The sequence below is a fragment of the Vombatus ursinus genome, unplaced genomic scaffold (assembly GCF_900497805.2).
Source record: "Vombatus ursinus unplaced genomic scaffold, bare-nosed wombat genome assembly UNPS02014831.1, whole genome shotgun sequence".
Classification (NCBI taxonomy): domain Eukaryota; kingdom Metazoa; phylum Chordata; class Mammalia; order Diprotodontia; family Vombatidae; genus Vombatus; species Vombatus ursinus.
The window spans coordinates 1,339,927-1,365,002 of record NW_020954609.1 but is presented as its reverse complement, the minus strand read 5'-3'; the positions used below and the strand labels follow the sequence as shown (position 1 = coordinate 1,365,002).

The following is a 25,076-nucleotide window of genomic DNA, read 5'->3' as shown; positions in this document are numbered from 1 at the left end:
ATGGTCAGCAGTGTTAGAGTTAGCACCAGTGCTAGTAGCACACAATAGGACATTTTGAGGGCACAAAGAAGCTGCATAAGCTGATAAGTTTAGGAAGAGGCAATTAAAAAGATTGTTTAGCAGGTCATTTGGTTACTAGAGAACTGTCTGGATGAACACTTCACATAATTCAGAATACTGGTCAACTGAGCAAGAGGAAAAGGGGTTAGATTCAAATTGAGGAGCATGGAAAAGAAGCCTGAGAACCCACAATTTATGGAATTGGGGACATCAGAGTCCTTGGCATACCAGGTTGCAGAAGGATCATGGCTACCATGGTAGTGGTTTCTATCGTGGTACTCCTAACTATTAAGCACTATAATAAAGACAAGAACCTCTCAGTGAAGTGTTTCTTTCTTTTAAAAATAATTTATTTTTATTTTTCAGTTAACAAGCATTTCTATTAATCTGTCCTTCCCACTATTCCTATTGAAAACATAAATTAAAATAAGAATAAGCCCACAATACATAGTTATGTAGACTAAGAAAATAAATTCCCACATTCACCATGTCTGAAAATGTCTTCCTGCATTTTAAGTTAATCACCTTTGTGTCAGGAGGTGAGTGGCACATTTCATCTTTATTCTTTTGGACTTAAGGTTTGTCATTGCCTTGATCAGAGTTCTAAAGGCTTCCAAAGTTGTTTTTCTCTATAATGTTATCATCGTACAAATTGTTCTATTTCTACTCACTTTGCTCTGCATCAGTTCATAAAAGTCTTCCCTGTTTCCTTCAAATTGTCCGTTTCATCATTTCTTATGACACAATAATATCTGTTACATTCATATACCACAGTTTATTTAGCCATTCCCTACTAGGACGGCACTACTTTAGTTTTCAGTTTTAAGCTACCATGGAAAGAATGGCTATAAATATTTTTGTACATATAGATTATTTTCCTCCTTTGATTTCTTTGGGCTATAGGTAACTTTCTGGGCATAAATTCAAATTGCTTTCCAGAATGGTTGGACCAATTTACAGCCTTACTAACAATGCATTAATGTTCCTTTTTTCCACAGCTCCTAGGTGGTGCAGTGGCGTGGAGTCAGGAAGATCTGAGTTCAAATCCAATCTCAAACAATTACTAGCTGTGTAAACCTGAGCAAGTTGCTTAACCTGTTTGCCTCAGTTTCCTCAACTGTAACATGGGGATAATAATAGCACTTACCTCCCAGTGTTGTGAGGATCAAATGAAACGATATTTGTAAAATGCTTAGCACAGGACCTGGCATTTAGTAAGTGCTATATAAATGCTAACTATTTATTACTATTTTCTTTTTTTTTTTGTCATCTTTGCCAGTCCGATGGGTGTGAAGTGGTACTTCAGAGTTGTTTTAATTTGCACTTCTCTATGTATGAGTTAGAGAATTTTTTTCATATGATTGTTGATAGCTTGATTTTTTTTTCCTTCAGGAATTGCCTGTTCATACATATTCTTTTGTCATTTTTCTAATAGGGAATGGCTCTTAGTCTTCTAAATTTAAATCAGTTCCTTATATTGGAAATGAGACCCTTTATCAGATAAACTTGTTGCCAGGATTTTTCCTAGTTACTTATTTCCTATCTAATTCTTACTACATTCGATTTGTTTTGTTTTGTAGATTTAATATAATAAAATTGTCCATTTTATCTTGTGCAATCCTCCTTATCATTTGTTTAGTCATTAAATAGCTGTATGTGGCCTAATGCTTTATCCATAGATTTGAAAGATATTTTCTTCTAATTTGCTTATGATGTGATCTTTTATAGCTAGGCCATGTAGCCATTTGTGGCTTTTCTTCATGTGTGGTGTGAGGTATTGGTCTAAACCTAATTGCTGTCAGACAGGCTAAACCAGGTTTAGGGCAACCAACAGGCCTCACTCAATTCTGTCAGTGAGTTAGGAGGATGTCTACCCAGGCATGTGAAAACTTCTCCTAGTGGAATGGGTGGATGAGAATAGTTTGTTCCAATGGCCATGAAGGTGGCTGAAGCAGGCTCTGTGGGGCACTTAGAACTTGGTCAGACATCAAAGATGCCAAGGTCATCCCCTGCATCCCCAGTGAGAAGGGAATTATGATTTTCATATTAATTGATATGATATGTGTAATGAATATACTAATAGATTAGATTTTTCAGAACTGCCTCTCATGAGTCAGATGCTCACAATGCAGCTTGAAATGATCAATCAAACCTTTGACAATGTTCCCACAACTGCTGGCATTCTTGTGCCTGTGTACCAAAGATTGTAGAACCTGTTCCTGTCACAGAACTCTGGTTCTGTGTCTTGGGGGTTGGTCACAACCCCCCGAATTTAAAATAATCAAAGAATTATTGCATTGTGGGATTTGTGGGCTAGTCATGGGAAACCACTCAGGCCCTGGGAAATGATTTTTTTTGTAATCCACCTTCCCCCTTCTCTTCCCATTGTGATTTATGTATATAATCTCTGTCTTCACTTCAACAAGGTGGAATTCTGATCAGGAGAATGCCTGATTTGCAAATCTGTTCTTCATAATGAAACTGATTAATTAAACGGCTACCTGATTTTTGGCACTTTGTCTCTAGCCTGCTGTTTCATCATTCTCGGGTTGGAGACTGACTCAGTAAAATCCTGTTAACATTAATTGGTGTCAGAAGTTTTTAAGGGGTGGAAGTAGGGTGAAACCTTGAGCTCTCCAGTACCAGGGAGAAGGGACAGGCACCACTGGATTTTTTTTTTCTACAGTCCCACCTCACCTGGTCTGGCAGGTTCAATGGTCCCACTCCTGCTCCACCACAAGGCTCAGCCTTTGATCAAACCCACCTTTCTCTGGGAGGAATGTTCCTGGGACCTTTTCTTGGCTGGGATTATTCTAGTAAGGCCTGTTAGCACACAGATTTGGCTTTTGCTTGCGTCTTTTCTCTTATAATGCAGGGCCAGCTATGGCCTGCAGTTTTTCTCTTCTTTCTTTTATAAATGCATGTTTGAGCTATGGACTGCAAGTTTTTATTTCTGCATGAGGTAAATTTTATTTGCATGGCTGCAAATTAATTTTATTTGCGAGGTTGGTTTTCTATGCAGTTAAACTGGTTGAAATTAACGTTTTAATTGTGTGCCTGGTTAGAGTTGTGGAATGTTTACTTCTATAATTCAAGTGAATTGCTAGCACAGTGTGGATTACTTGTATTTGTGTACTTCTATTTTGTGTATTTATGTTGTTATATCCCCTTATAGTGTATTTGTATTTGTGTATTGTGCGTACTTGTTAGTTAAGTGGTGTTAGTATCTTTGAGTGGTCATCTTTAAAATGGGACAGATGTGTGGTAAAGTCATGGGGGAAGAAACAGCAGTTCCCATTAACAAACCCCCACAACAAACATGTGCCTTTTAAATGTATAAGAAATATGGTCTTGACTGTCATATTGCCAGGATTGGATTGATTTGACTAGTGATAACCCTAAACTTTGCTGGCCTCGTTGAGGCGGCTTTGATAAGACCAAATTAGAGTATTTAAGGCAGAAACTGACAAATAAGGAAATCAGCACCAACTCCTAGTGTCCCCTTTCCCAACCATGAGACCACCATGGGTTGATACAGATCCTGATACAGAGTCAGAACTGCTCAGCAAAGCCTATGGTATCCTCCCTGGGGCTGGGATACTCCTTGGTGGTAGCCTGGAATTCTCCTTACTGCCAAGGCTTGAAACTAAAGTTCTGATCACGCCACTGTCCTCAGGGTTTTGTTTTGTTTTGTTTTGTTTTGTTTTGTTTTGTTTTGTTTTTGGAGGGGGGAACTTTGGCTTGCACCTTGAAGGGGAGCATAGAAGCTGGGGAGCTGGTAGAATCTTTTGGTAAAGGTGGGTATAGTTTAGGCGGTTGGGTAGTTTGGGAGTTAAGGAGAAGGTTTTCAAATGATTTAATATTTTCTTTCATTGATTCTAATTCAAATCTATGCTCTTTTTCCTGTGCCTCTGAGTATCATTTATTATAGCTGTCCCATTCAAGAGGCTGAATTTCCTTATTCATCAGTTTCTGCCTTAAATACTCTAATCAACCCAATCCTGGCAATATGAGGGATGGTCAATGCTATATTTCTTGTTAATAGGAACTGCTGTTTAATACAACTGAATTCTTACCTCCTGTTCCTGGAAGCTTGGCCTCCTTAATGTAGCCCAAGGTTGTGTTAGCTTTTTGGCCACCCCAAGGTTGAGTGAGTTTGCAGTCCACTAAAGCCTCCAGATCTTTTTCAGATCAACTCCTGCTTAGCCAGGCCTCACCCATCTTATATAGGCATACCTCAGAGATATTGCAGGTTCAGTTCCAGACCACCACAATAAAGTAAATATTGTAATAAAGCAAGTCACATGAATTTTTTGGTTTCCCAGCACATATAAAAGTCATGTTTACACTATACTGTAATCTGTGTGCAATAGTATCATGTCTAAAAAAAAAAACAATGTACATCCCTTAATTTAAAAATACTTTATTGATAAAAAAAATGCTAACCATCACTTGAGCCTTCAGGGAGTCCTAATCCTTTTGCTGATGGAGGATCTTGTTTCAATGTTGATGGCTGCTGACTGATCAGGGTGGTGGCTGTGTCAATTTCTTAAAATAAGACAACAATGAAGTTTGTCCTATCAATTTGCTCTTCCTTTCACTTGACCTCTTAGAGGCCATTGCAGGGTTATTAATTGGCCTAATTTCAATATTATTGTGTCTCAGGAAATAGGGAAGCCTGAGGAGAGGGAGAGAGACAGGAATGGCCAGTTGGTAATGAAATCAGAACATACACATTTATCTATTAAGTTTGCTGTCTTATGTGGATGTGGTTTGTGGTGCCCCAAAGCAATTACCATAGTAACATCAAAGATCACTGATCACAGATCACCATAACATATATAATAATAATGAAAAGTTTAAAATATTGTAAGAATTACCAAAATGTGACATAGAGACATGATATGAGCACATGCTGTTGGAAAAAATGGTGCTGATAGATTTGCTCATCAACAGGTTGCCACAAACCTTTGGTTTTTAAATTGTGCAGGGAGTAAGTAGCAGTCACTCCTTTATGCACAAGGAGTAGCAGCCACTCCAGGGCACACCAATTTATCTCAAGACCAAGGCCCAGGGTGTGAGAGGGCTCCTCTGGAGAAGAGCCTAGTGCCACATGAGCCATCATCAGGGATGTATTTATGCCACCACTTCCAAAAGAGTTAGAAAATAACAGAAATGTATGTGAAAAGGCCACAGGAGTAGCACCGAGTAGCTGCAATGACTAGTCTTGGCCCAGGAAAGAGATGAGGAAATGAGCTTCCCTCCTTTGGATGCAGAGGTGGAGGACTACAGGTATGGAATGGTATGTATCTGAGCGGAGAGAATCATTGGATTTTAGGGGTTTGGAACTTTTTTTTTTTACAAGGGCAGGCTCATGGGAGGAGAGGGGACACCCAGAAAAACAAAAGGCATTAATATAACATTTCCTTAAAAGGAGATCAAAGCAGTCTAGATCTTTGTCAAAACAATTTGCTAGCCCACTTTCATGATTTGACTCTAGTTACCTCAACTTTCCTCAGTTTGGCTTTTGGATTTGGGCCATGCCAGGGATTCCCTTGCTCCAGATTTTGTTGCCCCTGACAAAGTGTTTCTGGCTTGATTTCAGACATCCTGGTGGACACTTAGGAGAATCCCAGTGGATGCCACCTGCTTCCTTCCGTTCTTTCTTCACTCCTTCCTGACACTGCCTTCTGCTACTATGCTGATGTAAATCAGCTTCTACCCAAGTGGGAGTGGGGGTGGGGGACAATTTTTTTTTGTTGCCTCATGCACGGAGAGATCTGGGACTTCTAACTGGTAGAGACAATGCTGAGTACAATGCTGTATACCTATTATGTTCATGAAGGTAGATTCTAGGACTCTTTAGCAAAAACCTGTAGAGAAAAGGAACTCTTGGAAGGCAGGAAAGAGAGACTTGGAATGCTAGACTGTGGCCATCTGAGCCATGTGAGGAAGCTGGCCCCCATAATGTTCCTGCTCTCTTAGGTGTGAAATTCTAGAAACTGCTGAGAGAGGACTTTCTCTCTAGGTAGCTAGGTAGTGTAAGCTAGAGTACTGGGCCTGAAGTCAGGAAAAACTTGAGTTCAAATCCAGCCTCAGACATTTACTAGCTGCATGACCCTGGGCAAGTCACTTTTACCTCTGTCTGCCTCAGTGTCCTCAACTGTAAAATGGGGATAATAATAGCACCTACCTCACAGGGTTGTTGTGAGGATCAAATGAGATAATATTTATAAAGTACTTAGCACAGTACCTAGCACATAGCAGGCACTTAATAAATGCTTGTTTCCTTTTCCCCGGGTGAGATTGTTTTCTCTCCTGGTTTCAGCTAAGATCTTATCTCCCTTCTAGCTAAGCTGGTGAATGAAATCTAAGGCTACCTTCTTTCTTAATTTTAATTTTAAAAAATTTTTTAAATTTTTTTTTTTGATTGGGCAATGGGGGTTAAGTGACTTCCCAGGGTCACACTGCTAGTAAGTGTTATGTGTCTGAGGTCGGATTTGAGCTCAGGTCCTCCTGAATCCAGGGCCGGTGCTCTATCCACTGTGCCACCTAGCTGCCCCTGCTACCTTCCTTCTTAAGAGTGATAAGAGAGAAGCTTGTATTGGCATGTAGATATCCAGTCCCTCATCTGATGGCTATGAAGCCAGCCAGGGCCAAGGCACCTTACAGGGACTCAGCTACCCTGAGCCAACAGCCCTGGTGTGGAGCTTGTTTCTGCTCCATCCCCCCTCAGCTGTTGCCTCTGCCCTTGCCACAACTGGGACACGTAAAATCTGCCAGGAGAGGAAGCAGGAGGTTGGGACAAAAAGCTTGGCCATTCTGCTCTCCTCAGACAGAGGAGTTACCAGCCTAGAATTATAGCTATCTGCTCCCTTAAATGTTATTAGTCTAGGGAATTTGATCAGGTTCAACTAACTTCTGATCTAACTTCTGACTGCTTTGTCATTTTGAGGGGAAGAAGGACCCCAACCTCTATATCCAAGGCATGACCCCTTTCCTACCGAATACCAACTCCACAATGAATACACAAAGAAACTCATGTATCCAAATCATAGCAAAATAGAAAATAGGGAAGGTATACTGTGCATAGGAGGCTATATAATGGACAATACAGAGTGAAGGAGCTCTCCTATTGGGAGCAAAGTAACACAGCCCAGCCAAGAGAGAGGGTCCTAGATCTCAGCCAAGGGGAAAGTCCCTGCAGTCTCTAGTGTAGCAAGTTGGGAATAGGGACATGGTGGAGGCTGCTGGCTCCTCTCAAGAGTTCCCAGAGTCATTTCCTTCAGCAATCTGAAGGGGGTTGGCCTCATCCATCTGTCTCCTCCAAGCTGGAAGCTATAAATCTCCAGAATCCAAAGAGACTCAGCACCTTGAAGAAAGCTCAAAGGTGACTTGAAGCTTCAAGAGAACTTGAAGAAGACTGAAGAGCTCTCCTCTCTCCTGCTTTTGCCTTCATCTCCACCAATAAGGAGAGAGTGCCAGTCCTTCTGTGCTTTTATGAGGGAGATGAGAATGGGGATGAGGATGGTGAGGAGGATGAGGATGAGGAAAGAGCACTAGGCCAAAGATAAAGAGTCTTGGATTTAAGTTCTGACTCTGCTGCTGATTCACTATGTGATCTTGTGACCTTTACCTTCTTCATATGCAAATGAGGTGGTTGAGCTGACTGATCCCTAAGGACCTTCAAGCTTGAAAATGCTGCAATTTTATGTTATGTTTTACTTGTACGGTGTTCTGTAACTTCATTCCACCTCATCTCTCTGAAATTTGAGAATTGGGTTTATCTAAGGGCAGAGAGCATCTTAATTCAGGAGTTTAAAAAAAAAGCAGTAATGAGGGAAGCAACTTTCCTTCTAAACCCAGACCTGTGCCCCAAGACCAGAGATATTGAGGGTGTAACACACATAATTGTATCCCATTAGCTGAGATTCACCAGTCCTTGCCTGTCCCCCACTTCAGCTAGTATGCTGTCTCTGATGGGGGGCCTAGAGCTGAGGTCATAGCAATCCATGCCACCTGTGAGCCATCTCTATCTACTTAGACATTTCTCTCTCTCCCTCTCTCTCCCTCTCTCTCTACCTCTTTCTCTCTACCTCTCTTCCTCTCTCTCCCTCTCACTTGCCTCTGTCTTTTTTCTCTCTCTCTCTCCTCTGTCTGTCTCTCTTCTCTCTCTGTGTCTCTTTCTCTGTCTCCTCTCTCCCTCTCCCTCCCTCTCCCTTCTCTCTGTCTCTGTCCTACACACACACACACACAGGTAAATCTGACATGTGACTGCACAATATTTTACATCTACTGTTTTTCAAACCATTTTATCACATCTTTATGTTTTCTTTTGGCTAAGATGACCTGAAATTAGACCTGAACCCCTCATCCCTGGCATCTCTGAAGCTGATTTCTCAGATCTCTGCTTGCTACTCTAGGCTTGTCCTGGTTCTCTGCTTTTCTATAGTAGGTTGTTTGCCGGGCTAGAGACAAGTGGCAAGGGATAGTGCAGAGTGTATCAAATTGTACTCTGAAGAACTCTAGGCTTTCCCAAAGCAACCCAAGCAGTGTGTTGAAGGGACACAATAATGGTGGATGTTTAAATCTGCTTGGCAACATTGTTTGCATTGTTGCCTGTATTCCAGTCAACGCGGACCCCCTTGGCTATAGTCCATGAGTTCATAGATTGGCTTCTTGTAGGTTTAGAATCAGTCACAGAACACACCCGATGATGTAGGAGACACAGCCAGCTAATTGTTGGTCTGCCTTAGTAGTATGGGTAAGATAATTGCTGTTCAATTGTAGTCTTACATTTTGGCACCCTTGCCTGTTCTGGGTTGTTTAAAACCAGAAGGTTTACAGGGACACACAAAAAAGCAAGACTTTGCTGATGAAGACCCAGGCAGTGTAGCAGCAACAATAAGCGGGCCATCTTCAAAGTCAAGAAGACTCAAGTCCGGCCTCGGACACAGACCGGCCACATGAACCTGGGTGAGCCACAACCTCTCAAAGTGGTAGAGAAGGTGTGGACCTGTGGTAGGAGAGGGGCTATTCCTCACCTGGGAATTTCCTATGCCAATGAAATCATTGTTCCTATCCACAAGCCGAGTTTGAGCTAGCTGCCTATCACAAATGCAAAAGAAACACAAACATAACAATAGCTGTTACTTCTGGCGATTCTCACATGTAGTGTATCTCATGTCACTAAGTTTTTAAAAAGAGTCCCCTGAGTCTAGCAACATGAAGCCAGATAATGACAGGTTCATTGGCAAGAGACCAGGAGCAAAAGGAGGCTGTAGAAGGGCTCCTTTAGCAGCAGACCAGGAGGCATGGCCAAGGCTTGGCAAGATTACTGAGATCAATGTGGGAGCTGAAGCAAGGAGTCAATCCCTGACTCATCCAAGGCCAGTGACGCTCCCAGGTGAGGTAGACCTCAGCCCCAAGGTCTCCCCAGCTTTCTTCCATTCTTTGAGCTGAACATTAGCCCTGGTCCCTTGATCTTCAGCCTTGGGCTGCAGTTCTCAGCAGCACCTTGCCCCTTCTAGTGTTCCCTGTATTGGAAACAGCCAGGCTTGCAGGACATGGACAGAAGTGGGATTGAGAGAGCAACCTCTTTCTCACTGGCAAAAGAACACTGTTGGGGAGTCATAGTGTGTGGAGGACTCCACACATTTTCTTTCAGCTTTGCTCAAGAGGGCCAAGCAAGCAAGGACCTTGCTGAGCTGAGGATGAATAGAGAAGCTGAGGCTTGCTGCAGAAAAGCCTGATTCCTCTAGGAATGGGGACGCAGCAGTGGGGTGGGGTGGGGGAGGCCAAGTGACAATGTTATTGAAGGATTCCGGGCCCTCTGACTGAGCAACTATATTGGGCTGGAGAAATGCTTGAAATAAGCACCAGGGAAACACCATCAGCTAAATTCCTGCTCAGCTCAATGTTGGCTTTCCTTTAAGGAAACATCTGGAGTGCTGGGAAATCCAGAGAGACTGTGTTTATGGCATTCGCCTGCTCTAGGAGTCTTATCAGACAAAGGAGATGAGATTAGTCTGGCAAGACTTACTTTTAATGAAACCTCGTTGGTTACCAGTGATTACATCTTCTTTTTCTAAGTGCTCAAAAACCTACCTATTTAATACGCTCAAACTTGGCTCTGGGTTGATGGCAAGCTTACAGGCCTGTACTTTCCAGTATCCACCCTTTTCCCCTCTGAAAATTGGGATGGCTCTTGCCCATTTCCAGGACCAGGGCTGATGGATGGAAGTTCCAGGGAGGCAGATTTTTACTTACTCCCAGGAGAAACTTCCTAGCCATTCAGGGTATCCAAGAATGGATGTCAATTTCCCATCCCATGAGGCCTTTGAGCAGAGGCTGGGAAGATGAGCACTTGGTAGGGTTTCTGAGAATGGCGTTCTCACAGTGCATGCTCCACCTAACCTTCCTGCAGGTTTAGGGGTTCCGTGGTGCCCAGATTGCCAAAAGCTTCCTGCTGGCTTTTTGCCAGTCCCATGTCCCACAGCCTCTCTTGGTACCCTATAGTGGAATGGGTTTGAATCTGAAGACATGGCTTTATTGGAAGAGCCTGAGTGTTGTTCCTTCTGCTATTTTCTCCTCTATCTTGGGCTTCTCTTCTGAGGAGAGTGTAAAAAGACCAGAAAGATAGGAGGGAGCCAGGTTAGGAAGGGCTTTGAACTCCAGCCAGAAGATTTTCTATTTGATCCTGGAGGTGATAGGGAGCCACTGGAGTTTGAATAGGAGGATGAGTTCTGTCTATAGCTACATTTCAATCAAATGTCATCTCCTGGAGGGCAGTAATGATTTTCTTTTTGGTTTTGTATCCCTAGTGCCTAGCACACAGTAGGGACTTAATAAATGTTTGTGAGATTGAATTAAATACAACCAGTGAGGGCGGCAGAAGAGTTGTTTGATGCTTGAGAGCCTCTCATGACTCCCAGTTTGCTGAGTGCTCCAATTGCCGCCAGCTGATGACATCCAGGGCCTAGCTGGCCAGTCATTTACTTAACTTTTGTAAATAAAATAAAGCTAAGAAATGCAAGAAATGCCCTAAGGCTAGCCAAGATGGCTCAGCAGCTAGTGGAACAGATCATTACACAAATACATATAAGAACCTACTGTGCGCTAGGTTTTGAGCAGCCAGAAACAAACCTGGAAGCATCCCTGCCACCTGAGGGAGAGCTCCCTGATGGCTGCTAAGGCTAGAGGATGCTGCCAGGATATGACAGAAATGAAGTTGGGCCTTACTAAATAGGGAAGATTTGCAAAGTTGAAAGGAGTGGTATGGGCATTCTAGGCATGGGTGGGAGGTTTGAGTGTCTTAAATAAACAGGTGCCTAGCTAATGATTTTAATCTAGCTACTCCTTAGTCTAAATGGGGTACCCACTCTGGGTACCCACAGGACAGTCGTATTTTATCCTTTCCTTCGTACTGGTGTGTGTGTGTGTGTGTGTGTGTGTGTATTGTTTCTTGCCAGGGTCCTGGGTTTTAGGAAAGCTGGACCATACTTACTTTTCCTCAGGAGAAAAGATACCCTTTCAGGCTCCCACTGCTCTGTGGGTAGCCAAAGGAAAACTTCTGAAGTGGGCTTTGAGATGCCCAAGTGACTGGGGTCAAGAATGAGCACTGGCATCAGGTGATTCTCTAGGCCTCTATCTGAGCCTCCTGGTGCTAAAGTTCCAACTGTACCTGCCAGTTGAAGGAGAAGAAATAGAGTTTGCCAGACGCCCCCAAATGCTAATGAATATTCAGTGCCAGCCATGTGAATGGCCCAGAGGGAGTGACAGAGACAAGATGTAGGCATTGCATCCAGAACCATGACAGCTAATGTTGCAACCACTGTTAGTGCTAAAGAAGCACTAAAGATTTTAAAGACAGAATTTAAAGGGATTAGTAATCACCTTCTTGGTCTCAGTGTCAGTGTAGAGAATGGGAAGCCAAGCAGTTTGCTTTAAGGGTGCTTTTTAAGGAGAAAAGGCCAAATGGCCTCAAGACTCCCCTTCTAGGCCAAAGCTCCTTTAGCCAGGCACAGGTTGAGAAGTTGGAATCTCGTCCATTGTAGATCCTACTTTCAAAAAGATCATTCATCCCTCAAAAACCCTCAGCCCACAATTAGGGCACCTTTGGGGTGGGCAACTGTGAGTACCTTGATTGTATGACTTTAGTTGTATAAGGGTGGTAGCCGACCCCCTCCCCCCTTTAATCTTCATAGATTAGCTAGGTGAGAACACATCTCAAAAAGACTAAGTGTGAAAAGGTTTTGAAAGCCATTGGATGAAATTAAATGGCACCTGATGAAAGGACTGTTCCAATAGGCTGAAGAAACTTGGTCACATATTTGGGAGTCATCTGTAAATTATAAATTATCAAATGAATTGAGAAGGAATTAGTTCAAGCAGTTGGGGCAAATGTGGCTTTCCAGAATACCTCTGAAGAGGAACCATTTAAGGGAAGCCTTGGTCTGATCTCCTCTCTTCATCACATACATCTTCCACCCTTCCCGCCCCCTCCCGCCCCCCCCCCCCCACACACACGTACTTTGGCCAGTGGAGAAGCTTGCAAGCTTTGAAGGGCCTGGAGGATTTTACTCCTCCTATTTTACCATTGGTGTTTTAGCCATATTCCCAGATCATCTGATGGCAGCATCTATATCAAGAACCAAGGACTGGTGGATGCAGATTCGCCATGCTTAAATATATCTTCTTGAGTACCCCATGAATAGAAAAAAAAGACTTCCAGCAACCCAAAGTAGTGCTTTCTAAAATTGAGCCTACCTTCCCCTGGACTCCATATGTACTTGTGGGAGAGTGTGTCATAGACTCTTGGGAGGATGTTCTGTGCCATATGTTATTGCTATGCCATCTTAGTACAGTAATAGTCTCTTTTCTAAAAGCTATTTGAGGTCAACTAAATTATTTCTCCACTGATCATCTTGGGAGGAAGCACACCAGTGGGGTCTTGAGCTGCTGACCCAAGAGGAACCCTAGAACCCTGAGGGCAAGATGTAGCTAGCCAAGTTCTAGGGATTTGGCTCATAGGAGGGAGTGAGAGATGGGATAAAGATGATTTAAATTTATATAGACCACAGTGAAAAGTTTAGCTTCTTAAAAATCCTCTATTTCATTAAATATCCATTTTTTTCCTCTGAAGGATTATACTCAGTTTTGTTGGGTAGGTGACTCTTGGTTGTAATTATTTGCCCTCTGGAATATCATATTCCATGCCCTCTGATCCTTTAATGTAGAAGTTGCTAAATCTTGTGTTATCCTGCGTCTCCACAACATTTGAATTGTTTCTTTCTGGCTGCTTAAAGTATTTTCTCTTTGACCTGGGAGCTCTGGAATTTGGTTATAATATCCCTGGAAGTTTTCATTTTGGGATCTCTTTCAGGAGGTGATTGGTGGATTCTTTCAATTTATATTTTACCCTCTGGATCTAAGATATTGGGGCAGTTTTCCTTGATCATTTCATGAAATATGATATCTAGGTTCTTTCTTTGATCATGACTTTCAGGTAGTCTTAATTCTTAATTATATGTCCTCAATCTATTTTCCTGGTCAGTTGTTTTTCTAATGGGATATTTCACATTTTCTTCTATATTTTCATTCTTTTGACTTTGATTGTTTCTTGATGTCTCATGTAGTCATTAGCTTCCACTTGCCCAAATCTAATTTTTAAGGAATTATTTTCTTCAACGAGCTTTTGTACCTCTTTTGCCAATTATACAATTTTGCCAATGTACCTCATTTGGCCAATTCTGGTTTTTAAGGAGTTGTTTTCTTCAATGAGTTTTTGTGCCTCTTTTACCATTACGCCAATTCTGTTTTTTAAGTATTTTTTTCAGTATTCAAGCATATTTTCAGTATTTTTGTGCCTCTTTTACAAAGCTGTTAATTCTCCTTTCATATTTTTCTTGCATCACCCTCATTTCTTTTCCCAATTTTTCCTCTCCCACTCTTCTCTCTTTCTTTAACTCTTTCAGGACTTCTTGTTGGACTTGGGTCCAATTGACATTTTTCTTTGAGGCTTTTTATGTAGCTGTTTTCATATTGTTGTCTTCTTCTGAGTTTATGTCTTGATCTTCCCTGCTACTGTAGTAGCTATTTATGGTCAAGTTCATTTTGTTGTCTGCTCATTTTTCCAGTCTATTTCTTGACTTTGACCTTTATGTTAAAGTTGGGCTCTGCTTACCTTGGGGTGGGTAAACACTATCCTAAGCTTCAGGTTTTTTGTGCTGCTGTTTTCAGAGTTAAATCTGGATGTCTGCAAGTTTTTGATGCTTCCAAAGTGATGTGATCCTGAGTGGTCATTGCTCTCTTGGTTTGCATTCTGGTCATTACCAAGGAAGGTGCCTGGTTCCTCTCTGCTTTGGTACTGTGACCAGGGCCCCTACTCTTTTGTGACCAACTACCAGCACTCCTCTTTACCCTGGAACTGTGACCCAGAACTGCATATGGGCAATAGAGTTGCCACTCAGCACCATCTGTACCCAGTGCCAGCAAAGGGTACCCTGTAATCACTTTCTGACCAGTTGTCAAACCCCCTTTCCATTTCTGGACTGAGAACTGTGGAAGCTGCTGCTACTGCTACAGCCACTGTTGCCACCATAGCATGTGTGGAATCTGGACGGGCTTCTACCCCAGTGTCATAAACTTCTCCTGCTGACCACCTGTTTTCTTAGGCCAGAAAAAATGTCTCACACTGACCTTTTGTTGACTCTAAAATTTGATTTGAGGTGTTATTTTAAAGTTATTTGGTGGGGAATGTTAGTTGAGTTGCTGCCTCTAATCCACCATCTTGGCTCTGCCTTCCTAGAAGTATAGCCTCTTAAGATGAAGAGGAAAACTATGCCTTTCTAGACCATTTAAAATAAAATTATAAAATTAGAATGGCTAAAAATAACTTTTTTGTGTGTTTGTTTTTTGGGTGAGGCAATCGGGGTTAAGTGACTTGCCCAGGGTCACACAGATAGTAAGTGTTATGTGTCTGAGGCCAGATTTAAACTCAGGTCCTCCTGACTCCAAGGCCTGTGCTCTATCCACTGCGCCACCTAGCTGCCCCTGAAAATAACTTGTTAAAAATTTAAGAACACTAGTCATACAGAGTTCAAGACTTAAACATATAGGTACAATTTGTTACCTTTTTCATTAATAATCCTTAACTGGTATCAATTTAATCTTAATTAAAGCTTGGTCTTATTTCCAGACTTAATCAAGCTCCTTCTAACTTACCTTATCTTGGAATCCAGCCTCTGGGGTACAAAGATAATATATCTCTCTTATTTTGTTCCCATCTGCCAGTAAGAGTTTCCCTAATAAATGTCCTTTGATTATCTTAAGCAGAAGTTTCTTGGGACTTTTGTTATCTATCTGTCTATCTATCTATCTATTCCAGACCTACACAACTTGGCAGTAGATAGGGGCCAAAATTAAAATAGGCTAAACTTCTTTGGGCCGCTCATAGGTTTTTAGCATCTCACTTTCCAAGTAAAGGTATAATTAATGATTAAACTATTTTGCAAATAAACCATATTAAAAAAGACAAATTTCAATTACTATCAATTAATTATACTTATTACTCAAGATTTTTATTTATCATGAAATTGCTCCTCTCTGACTAGAGACAGACTGACAATGGTTGGTTGCAAAGGGTCACGTGACAAACAGGAGAGAGTGTGCAGTGGCAACCTACCTGCCAGGTTGCATGATGGGCACAATAGTGACTAGTGGAAAGCAGGTTAAACAGGGCATGGACAAAGCAGTTGTTGCATCTTTACTTTCTTTTACATCCTCTACATTTTTTGCAGGCTGCCCAAAATCCTTTGGTGGCCATATGTTGTGTAGGCCTGATCTATTCTGTCCATCTATCTCATTTTTTCCCTGTTAGCACAAGGAAAAACAATCACCATGAAGAGAAAACCAGTGTCCCATCCTTTGAGAAATCATACACAAGTTTTCTTTATCCACCTTGATCACCAACTGCCTAATAGCCAGGATTTTTCAGTGACTATGTCACTTTTAGAATAAAATATCTTAAAATAGCACTTTGAAACTGAAAACTTAATGACGCCTTCATGACAGCTAAAGTGGTCTCTTGGCAAAACCTTAAAGTATACAAGAATGTGAGCTGGCCCTGTAACTCTTTTGGACTCACTGACCCATAGGCAGCAGCCCAGCAGACTTCACCTTTGGGGCAGAGGTCTTTAGCCTTCCCTGCCCAACTTTCTAAGTCTTTCTTGTTCTCTCAGAGAACCCACAGAGAAGCATCTCTTTAGGTCAGTACCAGTTCTAGATCTTCCCCTCAGGGAGCTAGATAAGAATATATCAAGGGTACCCCAAAATCCATTCAGGAGATTTACCTACATGAGCCTTCTGGAGGGAGCTCCAAGGCCAGTGTGATTCTCATCCAATGAGATAGCCCCTCATGTTAGGCTATTGGTGGCTCCCCATGTAAGCATCACATAGAAGAATTGAATTCAATGCTCACAATCTAACTTGTGTTGAATGGTCTTTCCCCAGGCCTGGCGGAAGCGCTGGTTTGTGTTGCGGCATGGTCGGATGAGTGGGAATCCTGATGTTCTGGAGTACTATCGGAGTGACCATTCAAAGAAGCCTATTCGAGTGATTGACCTGAGTGAGGGTGAGGTGCGCAAGTATGCAGGGCCAGACTTCATTCGGAGGGAATTTCAGAATGACTATGTGTTTGTTGTCAAGACCATCTACCGAACTTTCTACCTGGTGGCCAAGACAGAAGAGGAAATGCATATCTGGGTGCACAATATCAGCCAGATCTGTAACTTTGGACATGGGACCAACAGCGCAGGTGGGCACATATTCAGGACCTGGCATCATGGTCTAGGAGGAACAGGGTGGGGGGGGGCCTCTTCCTATGGCATGTTACCTCATCTTTAGAAGATGGTTTTCTAAGTCATCTGTGCATTGTCATCGAGGGCATGCACTGGGAAGAAGATGCCTTAGACATGCTATGCTGGAGATGAGGGTTTGGAGATGAAGAGTAGGGTAGACACTAAGGTAGAGAAAGTAAGTGGGTGTGACCACATGGGTGTGCCCTAAAGCCTCCTGCTGGGGGGCTGAAAATGTAGGAGGGCAGAGAAGCCCCTGGCCAGGGTAGGGGAGTGGGGAGGGAGGGATGGAGGTGCTGCAGGAGGCAGGTGGGAGGGCGGAAATGAAGATCTTTCAGGAGTGTTTAAACAGCCTTTGCCAATGGTCAGAAGTGAGCACTCCAGTGTAGTAGTACATTTCCACCTGGCTGACTCTGTGATCTCAGGAGTATTCTCAGGGGATTCCCTCCACCTAGTGTACATCTCTCCTCCTCCCCTCCTTATCCTCTGGTCTTCTCATCCATGTCTGTCCATGGGTCCTCCCTAGCAGGGATCCTTAGCTTTCAGGGGATCTGGGAACTTGTTTGGTGTTTTAAAAAATCCTTTGATAACAATTTCTGTATAACTCATTTCCTTTATTATCTTATGCATTTTATTTTCTACATTTAAAAATATGATTCTGAAAGGGATCCACAGGCTTCACCAGATGACCAGAGGTGTCCATGCCCAACCCAAGGTTATGAAACTTGGCCCCAGAGACTGTCTAGATTCCTGCCAGAATGGATGCTTGCTTTCCTTGAGTCTTTTCCCATTTGGGGCACTGCATCAGCCCTTAGACTGGGCACCCATTACCCTGCACTCTTGTTACATGCCTGGTTCATTCCCTTTTACAGGCGTGCACATGTCCTTCATCTGATGTGTGTGCTACTTGGCCCAAATCACCATTGGTAATATGCTGCTGCCTACTTCTACCCACCATTGTTTTGCAAGTCGCTCCAGTGCTTAGCCACATGTGCTAAGGCCCATAGAAGGCACTTTATAAATGCTTGTTGACTGACTCCCAAACTACCATCCAGTCCTGACTTCCAATCTGATTGTCAACTCAGAATTGACATGTCCAAAATGGAACTCAGTATATTTCTCTCCAACTCCCCCCTCCTCCAAATTTCTCTACTTCTGTTGAAGGCAGGACTCTCTTTCCAGTCACCCAGGTCCTTAGTCATCCTGGACTCCTCTGTCTCCCTCAACCTTCACATCCAATCAGCACTTATTCTTATTAATTCTCCCTCTACAATATCTCTCACATCCACCCCCTTATCTCCACTCACCCAGAAAACATCCTGGTGGAAGTCTTTGTCACCTTTCACCTGGATTATAGCCCTATCTTCCTAATTGGTTTTCCTTCTTCAAGTTTCTCCCTGTTCCAATTCATTAGTTTCAAAGCATTTTTTGAAAGCATAGGTCTGGCCAAATCACTATAGCATTCAAAAAATGTGTTCACCTGAACCATGAATCTTTCTGTTCCTCTTTGGATGACCTGTATTTTGGATTCTTCTGAATCTCCGTCAGGAGAATATTGATGTTAAAGTGTTGTATTTTGATGGTAAGGGTGATCTATGGATCAATGAAAGCACATCATTTCCCAAATTTCATTTAGCTAAGCTCCTATCCCTCTACTCAACTCATCTTCCATCTATAGGGTCTGTTCAAGATACATGAACTAGTAGGCTAGCTTGATGGGCTGCCAGTTCAGCCATGTTTCATAATCTTGGCCATATGCATTTTTCATCCACTTGATTTTTCCTGTGTGGATTGCTAAACCAAACTTTTGACGCACTCCACTAGAGACCCTATGTAGGCTGGCATCAACCATTTAATCATCCTTTTGGGGTCCAGTCTTTCAACCAATTCCAAATCCATCTGAATTTCCTATCATCTAGCCACATCTTGTCTGCAAAGTTATTATTATGAAAGACTTTGTCACTTGGTGGAATCCAACTGCTGAGCTTAATAAGAATTTATTAAGCACATATTATGTGCCAATTACCCTGTCAGGTGAAGGGAAGGGGAGGGGAAAAGAAGAGAGGGAAAAGGAGGGGAGGGGAAGCATGCCAGGAACTTCTAGGAGGGTTGCTAGAAGACAAGTTTTGGACCTGGGGTGGTAGGTTTGGACAATTGCTCTGTTAGCTACAGTGAAATCTTGATGTTTGGGGTTTCCTTAGCTAGACCTATGATGCAAACTAACCTCAGGAATCCCCTAGCTCCTGCCAACTCATCTCTAAAGAGGAAGGGGAGATAGGCTTTTCACAGGGGATTTCTGAACTGGGGAACATGTCTGAAGCTTCCCATTTGTTTATGGCCCAAATTTGTACCAGGACTTGACTGCCAGGAAGATTTGGAGAATTGTTTTCTAGCCTTCTGTAAATACACTGGAATCTCCTATTAGAAGTCCTACTTTGCAGCTGGAGGCCAGTCATTCGGTTGTGGGGTTTGAAGTCAGTGACATGGTTCAGATCTGTGCTTTAGGAATATCACCTGGGCAGCTGAGTGGAAAAGGGAGAGGCTTGAGGCCATTAGAGCAATGTGCAGGCTCTTGCAGGAGCATAGGCAGGAGGTGAAAAGGGCCTGACCTAGTGTGGTGGTCAGGGGAGAGGAGAGGTGGGGACAGATAGGAGGGACCTGGTAGAGGTGGATGTGACAAGACAACAACAGATTGGATGGGGGAAGGAGGAGAGGGAGCAGTCAAGACTGACTCTGAGGCTGCCTGAAATCCATCAGGCATTTCCCTTTTTGGAACACAGCTCTGGTTTCTTCCTCCAGACACTGTTGACTGGTTGGAGAAACACTTTTCCTTCTCAGCATTCACTATTTAATGGGAATTTTGACTTTGCTGACGCTGGTTCAGAAATGGTAGGTGTCTGTCTTGGGAATGATCTGAAATATCCAGCCAGGTGTTTGTGTCTCCCAACAGATTCTGCAGAGAGCCTTTCCCATATCACCTCATCTCCTCAGCCTTCCCCAGCCAGCTCCTTCCGTGTGTCTCATGTAGCCAACTCCTCTTTTAATGCTGATGACTCTACCACAGCTGCCTTCCCTGCTAAGGAAGCCAGAACTGACCTCGAAGCTCTCTCCTTGCCTGACTATCTGGTTCTGGCCCACTGCGAGACGAGAAAACTCAATCCCAGCAGGTAAGTTGGTACTAGACTCAGGGGCATGCTGGTTAATTGTTTAACCACCAGCTCTCTGGAGGGGAAATGTACTTAATGACACACTTTGAAGTTTCATCTGCATTGTTAACATTTTATCCATCACTTTCTTAAGCCTAGACATCGACAAGACAATAAAGCAAGTCCTGATTTGTAGCATTTGCCCATTTCTGAGGAGTAAATTTAACTGAAAATTTAACAATCAGCTCTTGAGAGCTAGTTGGAGCTGTGGTCGGAGCTGCACCCACGTGTAGCTTCCAGGACTCTTAGGATGTTCCTCATAATGTAGACCTTTCTGGGATAACAGGTAACCACGCTTGCTTGGACATGGAAGGAGGAAGTGTTGGCACTTTAGTCCCTGAGAACCAAATGGCATCCATAAGAGCAGGTGCTATGTAGGTAACAGAACAGAGACTGCCATCCCTTCTTTGGTACTCACAGTGCAAGAGCAGAGGTTTCCTGCCAAATTCACCCCTCCTTCCCACTTCCCTATTTTGGCACACTACCATCCTTGCAGTCACCCAGGCTAAAAACCTTGGTGCCTCATTGACACCTCCCTATTCCTTTCTCCCCCCATATCAAATCAGTTGCTACATTTTGTTGCTTCTCCCTCCACAGAATCTGTCACCTCTATTTCTTTCTGTTCACTCACCCAGCCATTACCTCTTTCTGGCCCAATCACCTTCTACCTGGGCTATTACAAGAACCTGTTGGGTGATCTCCCGGCCTGCAATCTCTCCCCTCTTCAATCCATTTTCCACATAGCTGACAAAACAATCTTCCTAAATAACAAGTCTGATCATGCCATCCCCTTGCTCAAAAAGCTTCATTGCTTCCCTATTGCCTCTATTGCCTAATGTGTATTTCCTATTTCCTTTTTGGACTCCAAATTCCTCAACTTGGAAGACATGGCTCCAAAGCCCTGCTCCCCAGTGTAGCTTCCACCTTCCATATTTCCTTATTTCCCATGAAGTATTCATTTTCAGCATTCTAGCTGAATTGGCCTATAATTTGTTCCCAAATCAGGCTTTGTACTCTCTCCCTTCCATGAAGTCCCCTAGGCTGTCCCCTTTGGCCATGTTGTGCTCCCCGTTCCCCTCTGCCTGCCCAACTCTTCCTTGGCCGTCCAGGCTCAGCTGAGGTGTCACCTCATCCCTGCCACCTTCCTGGCCCTGCCTACTGCAACCTGCATGAGTGTGGAGCTCTTCTTGGGCCCATTACATTCCACCTCACATTACCTGGGTCTGTGTCCATTTGGGTCTGCCCTTTACTCTGTGACGCCCTGGAAAACCTGGCTTAGGGTCCTCTCTAACTTTGTATCTAGAGTGCAAGGCCTAGCTCAAAGTGGGTGCTCAAGAAATGTTTATGGAAGGAAAGGAGGAAGGGAGGGAGGAAGCCTCAGAGAGGGGATGGGGCTTGCTCACCTGGGTTCACACAGCTCAGAAGTGTATGATTTGCACCCTGGGCTTTTCTCCTTCCAAGGTCAGCACTCAATTCAGGGCATCGCATAAGGCCAGAAAGGTGAATTGGAGCCCAACTACTGGGCAGACTGGAGCTTATACTTTGATGGGCAGCAGGGAACCCCTGTCGGTCCATGAGGAGAGGAGATTCTTGGTCAGAGCAGAGCATACTGGCTCTTATTTTGACAGCTGAGTAAAGGATGAATTGGGAGAGGGGAGACCCTAGAGGGAGGCACCTATCACAGGAGCCTATGAGAAAAGAAATGGGGGCAGCTAGGTGGTGCAGTAGATAGAGCACCAGCCCTGAAGGCGGGAGGACCTGAGTTAAAATCCGGCCTTAGACCAAACACTTGTCACTAACTAGCTGTGTGACCCTGGGCAAGACACTTAACCCCAATTGCCTAAAAAAAAAAAAGAAAAGAAAAGAAAAGAAATGAAATGAAGACATATGGTAGGGTGGCTGGTGGGGACCTAGAGAAAAGGGATGCCTGAGAAGTGTCCAGACCTTGGCCTTTCATGGGGCTTGGTAAGGAGAGGAGGAGGCCAACAAGAAGAACAGCAGCTGGGTAGGTAGCCTGGAAAGACACTTCGGGAATTATGGCGGATGCTGAAGCAGCCGTGGCCGCCTAATGATCCTAACAGCTTCAGGCACAGAGGACTTGATGGCAGACAAAGCCCTTTCCTTCACAGGCCCCGCCCCTCCCCTCCCTTCAGCTGAGGCCAAGGTGTGGAGCTTTCACTGCCATTCTTGGTATGGCTTTTATTTTTAAAATTGTTATCAATTTAAAAAATAAGATTGATGGATGCTTTTTGTTCTTACATCCCAGGCTTTTCAGAATATATCCACCCCTCCCATCCCCAAAGAATCCCCCATGTCACCAAAACCAGCAGTTCCATGAGACAGTGTCTGTCCCATCATCCCCTTCCTCTTTGCCCAGAGGAGGGAGAAAAATTTCATTATTTTCATCCTCATTACCTACACCAAGATTGATTATCACACTCACTTAGCATCTGACTTCCTTTGAATGTTTTTGCCTCATTTCTTTTTTAATGAGTTTTGCATTTGTGAACTCTAACCCCATCCCCTCCCTTTAGAACAAAGAACAGAACAGAACAGCAGAGCCATGAACTGTGACTGTGGAACATGCTATAGTCCACATCCAGAGCCCCCCACCTCTGCAATCCATGTTCTTTTCATTCTTATCATTGCAGCCATGTTTATCATCCTTCTGAAGACATACAAAGCCCTCCCCCCCACCCAGAACATCAGCCACCCAGAAGCTGTAGCCTGTCCTGGCTCTTACAAGCCTCAGAATTCAATTGAGACCCAGAGGAAGGTGAATTTCTCAAGACCCTAGAAGTGGTCAAATGGCTGAACTGATTCAGAGGTGTGCCTTCTGATTCCTCATCCTATCTGATTCCTCATCCTAGGGGCTTTGTCATGACTTCCTAAAGCCTCCTGCAGTGTCTAGAAGGAGGCAGGTGGTAATCTTGTTGCCTGCTCCCCTGGTAAGACCATCTCTGGGGGACTGCGTGCAATCCAGGGTTTTCAGCTCAGGTTTTAGGAAGGTTGCCCAGAGGAGGGTTCCCAGGATGGTGAGATAACTTTAAACCATGCTATCCAAGGATCCATTGAAGGAACTGGAAATTGTATAGGCTAGGGAAAAGACTATTTGGGGTGAGGGGAGGAGGTGGGCATGAGGATTGTCTTCAGGTATTCTTAGGATTGTCATGAGGAACAAGGAGGCCATCTGTGGCATTTTTCCTTTCCTCCCCAGGCCCATGGCCAGAACCCAAGTGCAGGCTTTCCTCACAAGCCACCTGGACTAGAACACGTCTGTCATCCTCTACTCTGCCCTCCTTCTACCCCAGCCCTCACTCAGCTGGCAGGAGGATCTCACTTGGGCATCAGAGTGACCGCACCACTCTTCTGCTCAGACCTGAGTCCACTGCCTGGGTCCAAGGCCCTCCACAGTTCAGGCCCACCCAGCCCCTCCCTTCCCAGCCTGAGCTCATATTAGTCTGCTCTTTACCCTCCACAACCCAGCTAAGCTGGACTACTCACTTTTGGCTCCTTGTACACATTCTGTGCCTTTCCTTCTCTGGGACTTTGCTGACACTGTTTCCTGAGTGACCTTGGACAAGAGACAAGCATTTTCTATTTCTGTAAAGTGAGGTGGGAAGGAGAAGGGAGCTCAGACTAAGGTTCCATACCCCCTCCCTCAGTGAGAAGAGAATAGAAAGAATCACAGACAAATAAGGCAGCTGAGAAAGTGATGTGTTGATTTTCTTACAGACTTCAAAAGGCTTATGTACATAATAAAGACCCACGGTTTCATGTACAGTCCTATTTTTCTTTTTGGCATTATATATGCAAATGCTCATTTTCTTTGGTGCTTCAGTTTAGAATAAGAAGAACATAAAATGGGAAAAAAATAAAATGAGGAGGTTACGCAAGATGGCCTACAAGACCCCTTCCCTTCCAGCTCAAAATTTCTGCTCTCAGAACTCTGCCTGGGATGGCATCCACATTCTCTGCTTCCCCTCACCCTTTCTGCAGAGTCCAGCTTGAATGCCCTCTCCTCCAGGAAGCCTTCCCTCTGGCCCTTCCAAAGCCTGTGCTTGCATCAATGAGGCATTCTTCACGTGTTGGCTCATCTGGGGCAGTATCCTGTTTCTCCACTAGAGAGTAAACTCTTTGAGGGTGGGGACTGTCACATCTAAGATGTAGAGTATAGGGACTTCAGAGACCATCTAGTCCAAGCCTTTCTTTTACAAAGGAGGAAACTGAGGCCCAGAGAGAAGAAATAACTTTCTAGGGGTCCTCTGCCTCCAGAACCAGTGTTCTACGCTGTTTCTTGAATTGACTCGAACGTCTGAGGTCAAATGGAAATCTGGAATGGGGTCCACCTGCTCTTTTCTTCTTCCTTCATCAAGCCTTGCTGATGATATGCTTGCTTTCTTTCTCGGTGGGTGAATGAGAGGGGATAGGATGGGGGGGAGGGTCACAGCCTTTTGGCTGCCTGTGATGTGCTCATGGTCAGGGGTATAGCCACAATCTCCTCCAAGGTCTGGTGATCGATTGGACAGAAGACCAGCTAGAGAATGCAAAAAGCTCAGAGGATCCTCTAGGTACAGAAGCAAGACAGCAAGGACAGCTGGAGCCATGGTTGAGAGCCGAAAGCCAGCTCCCTCCTCTCCTTCACCTTTCTTTCCTCTCCTCTCCTTATTCTTCTCTTCTCTCCTCATTCTCCTTCCTCTCCTCATTCCCCTCTCCTCTCCTCATTCTCCTCTCCTCTTTTCATCTCCCCTCCTCATTCTCCTCTCCTCTCCTCATTCTCTTCTCCTCTTTTCATCCCCCTCTCCTCATTCTCCTCTCCTCTTTTCATCCCTGTCTCCTCATTCTCTTTTCCTCTCTTCATCCCCCTCCTCATTCTCTTTTCCTCTTTTCATCCCCTTCTCCTCATTCTCTTTTCCTCTCTCCATCCCTCCCTCCTCATTCTCCTCTTCTCCTC

General features: G+C 43.9%; 1 protein-coding gene across 3 annotated transcripts in view; it reads left to right on the top strand.

Moving 5' to 3' along the window:
* The window catches only part of GAB3 (GRB2 associated binding protein 3), a 161,211-nt gene that overhangs the window by 76,031 nt on the left and 60,104 nt on the right, over positions 1 to 25,076 (top strand). For all 3 annotated transcript variants that reach the window (XM_027838952.1, XM_027838951.1, XM_027838953.1), the window contains exons 2-3: positions 16,573 to 16,876; positions 19,867 to 20,083. In XM_027838952.1, coding sequence (XP_027694753.1) covers positions 16,573 to 16,876; positions 19,867 to 20,083 — 521 coding nt within the window. The remainder of the gene's footprint in view (positions 1 to 16,572; positions 16,877 to 19,866; positions 20,084 to 25,076) is intronic.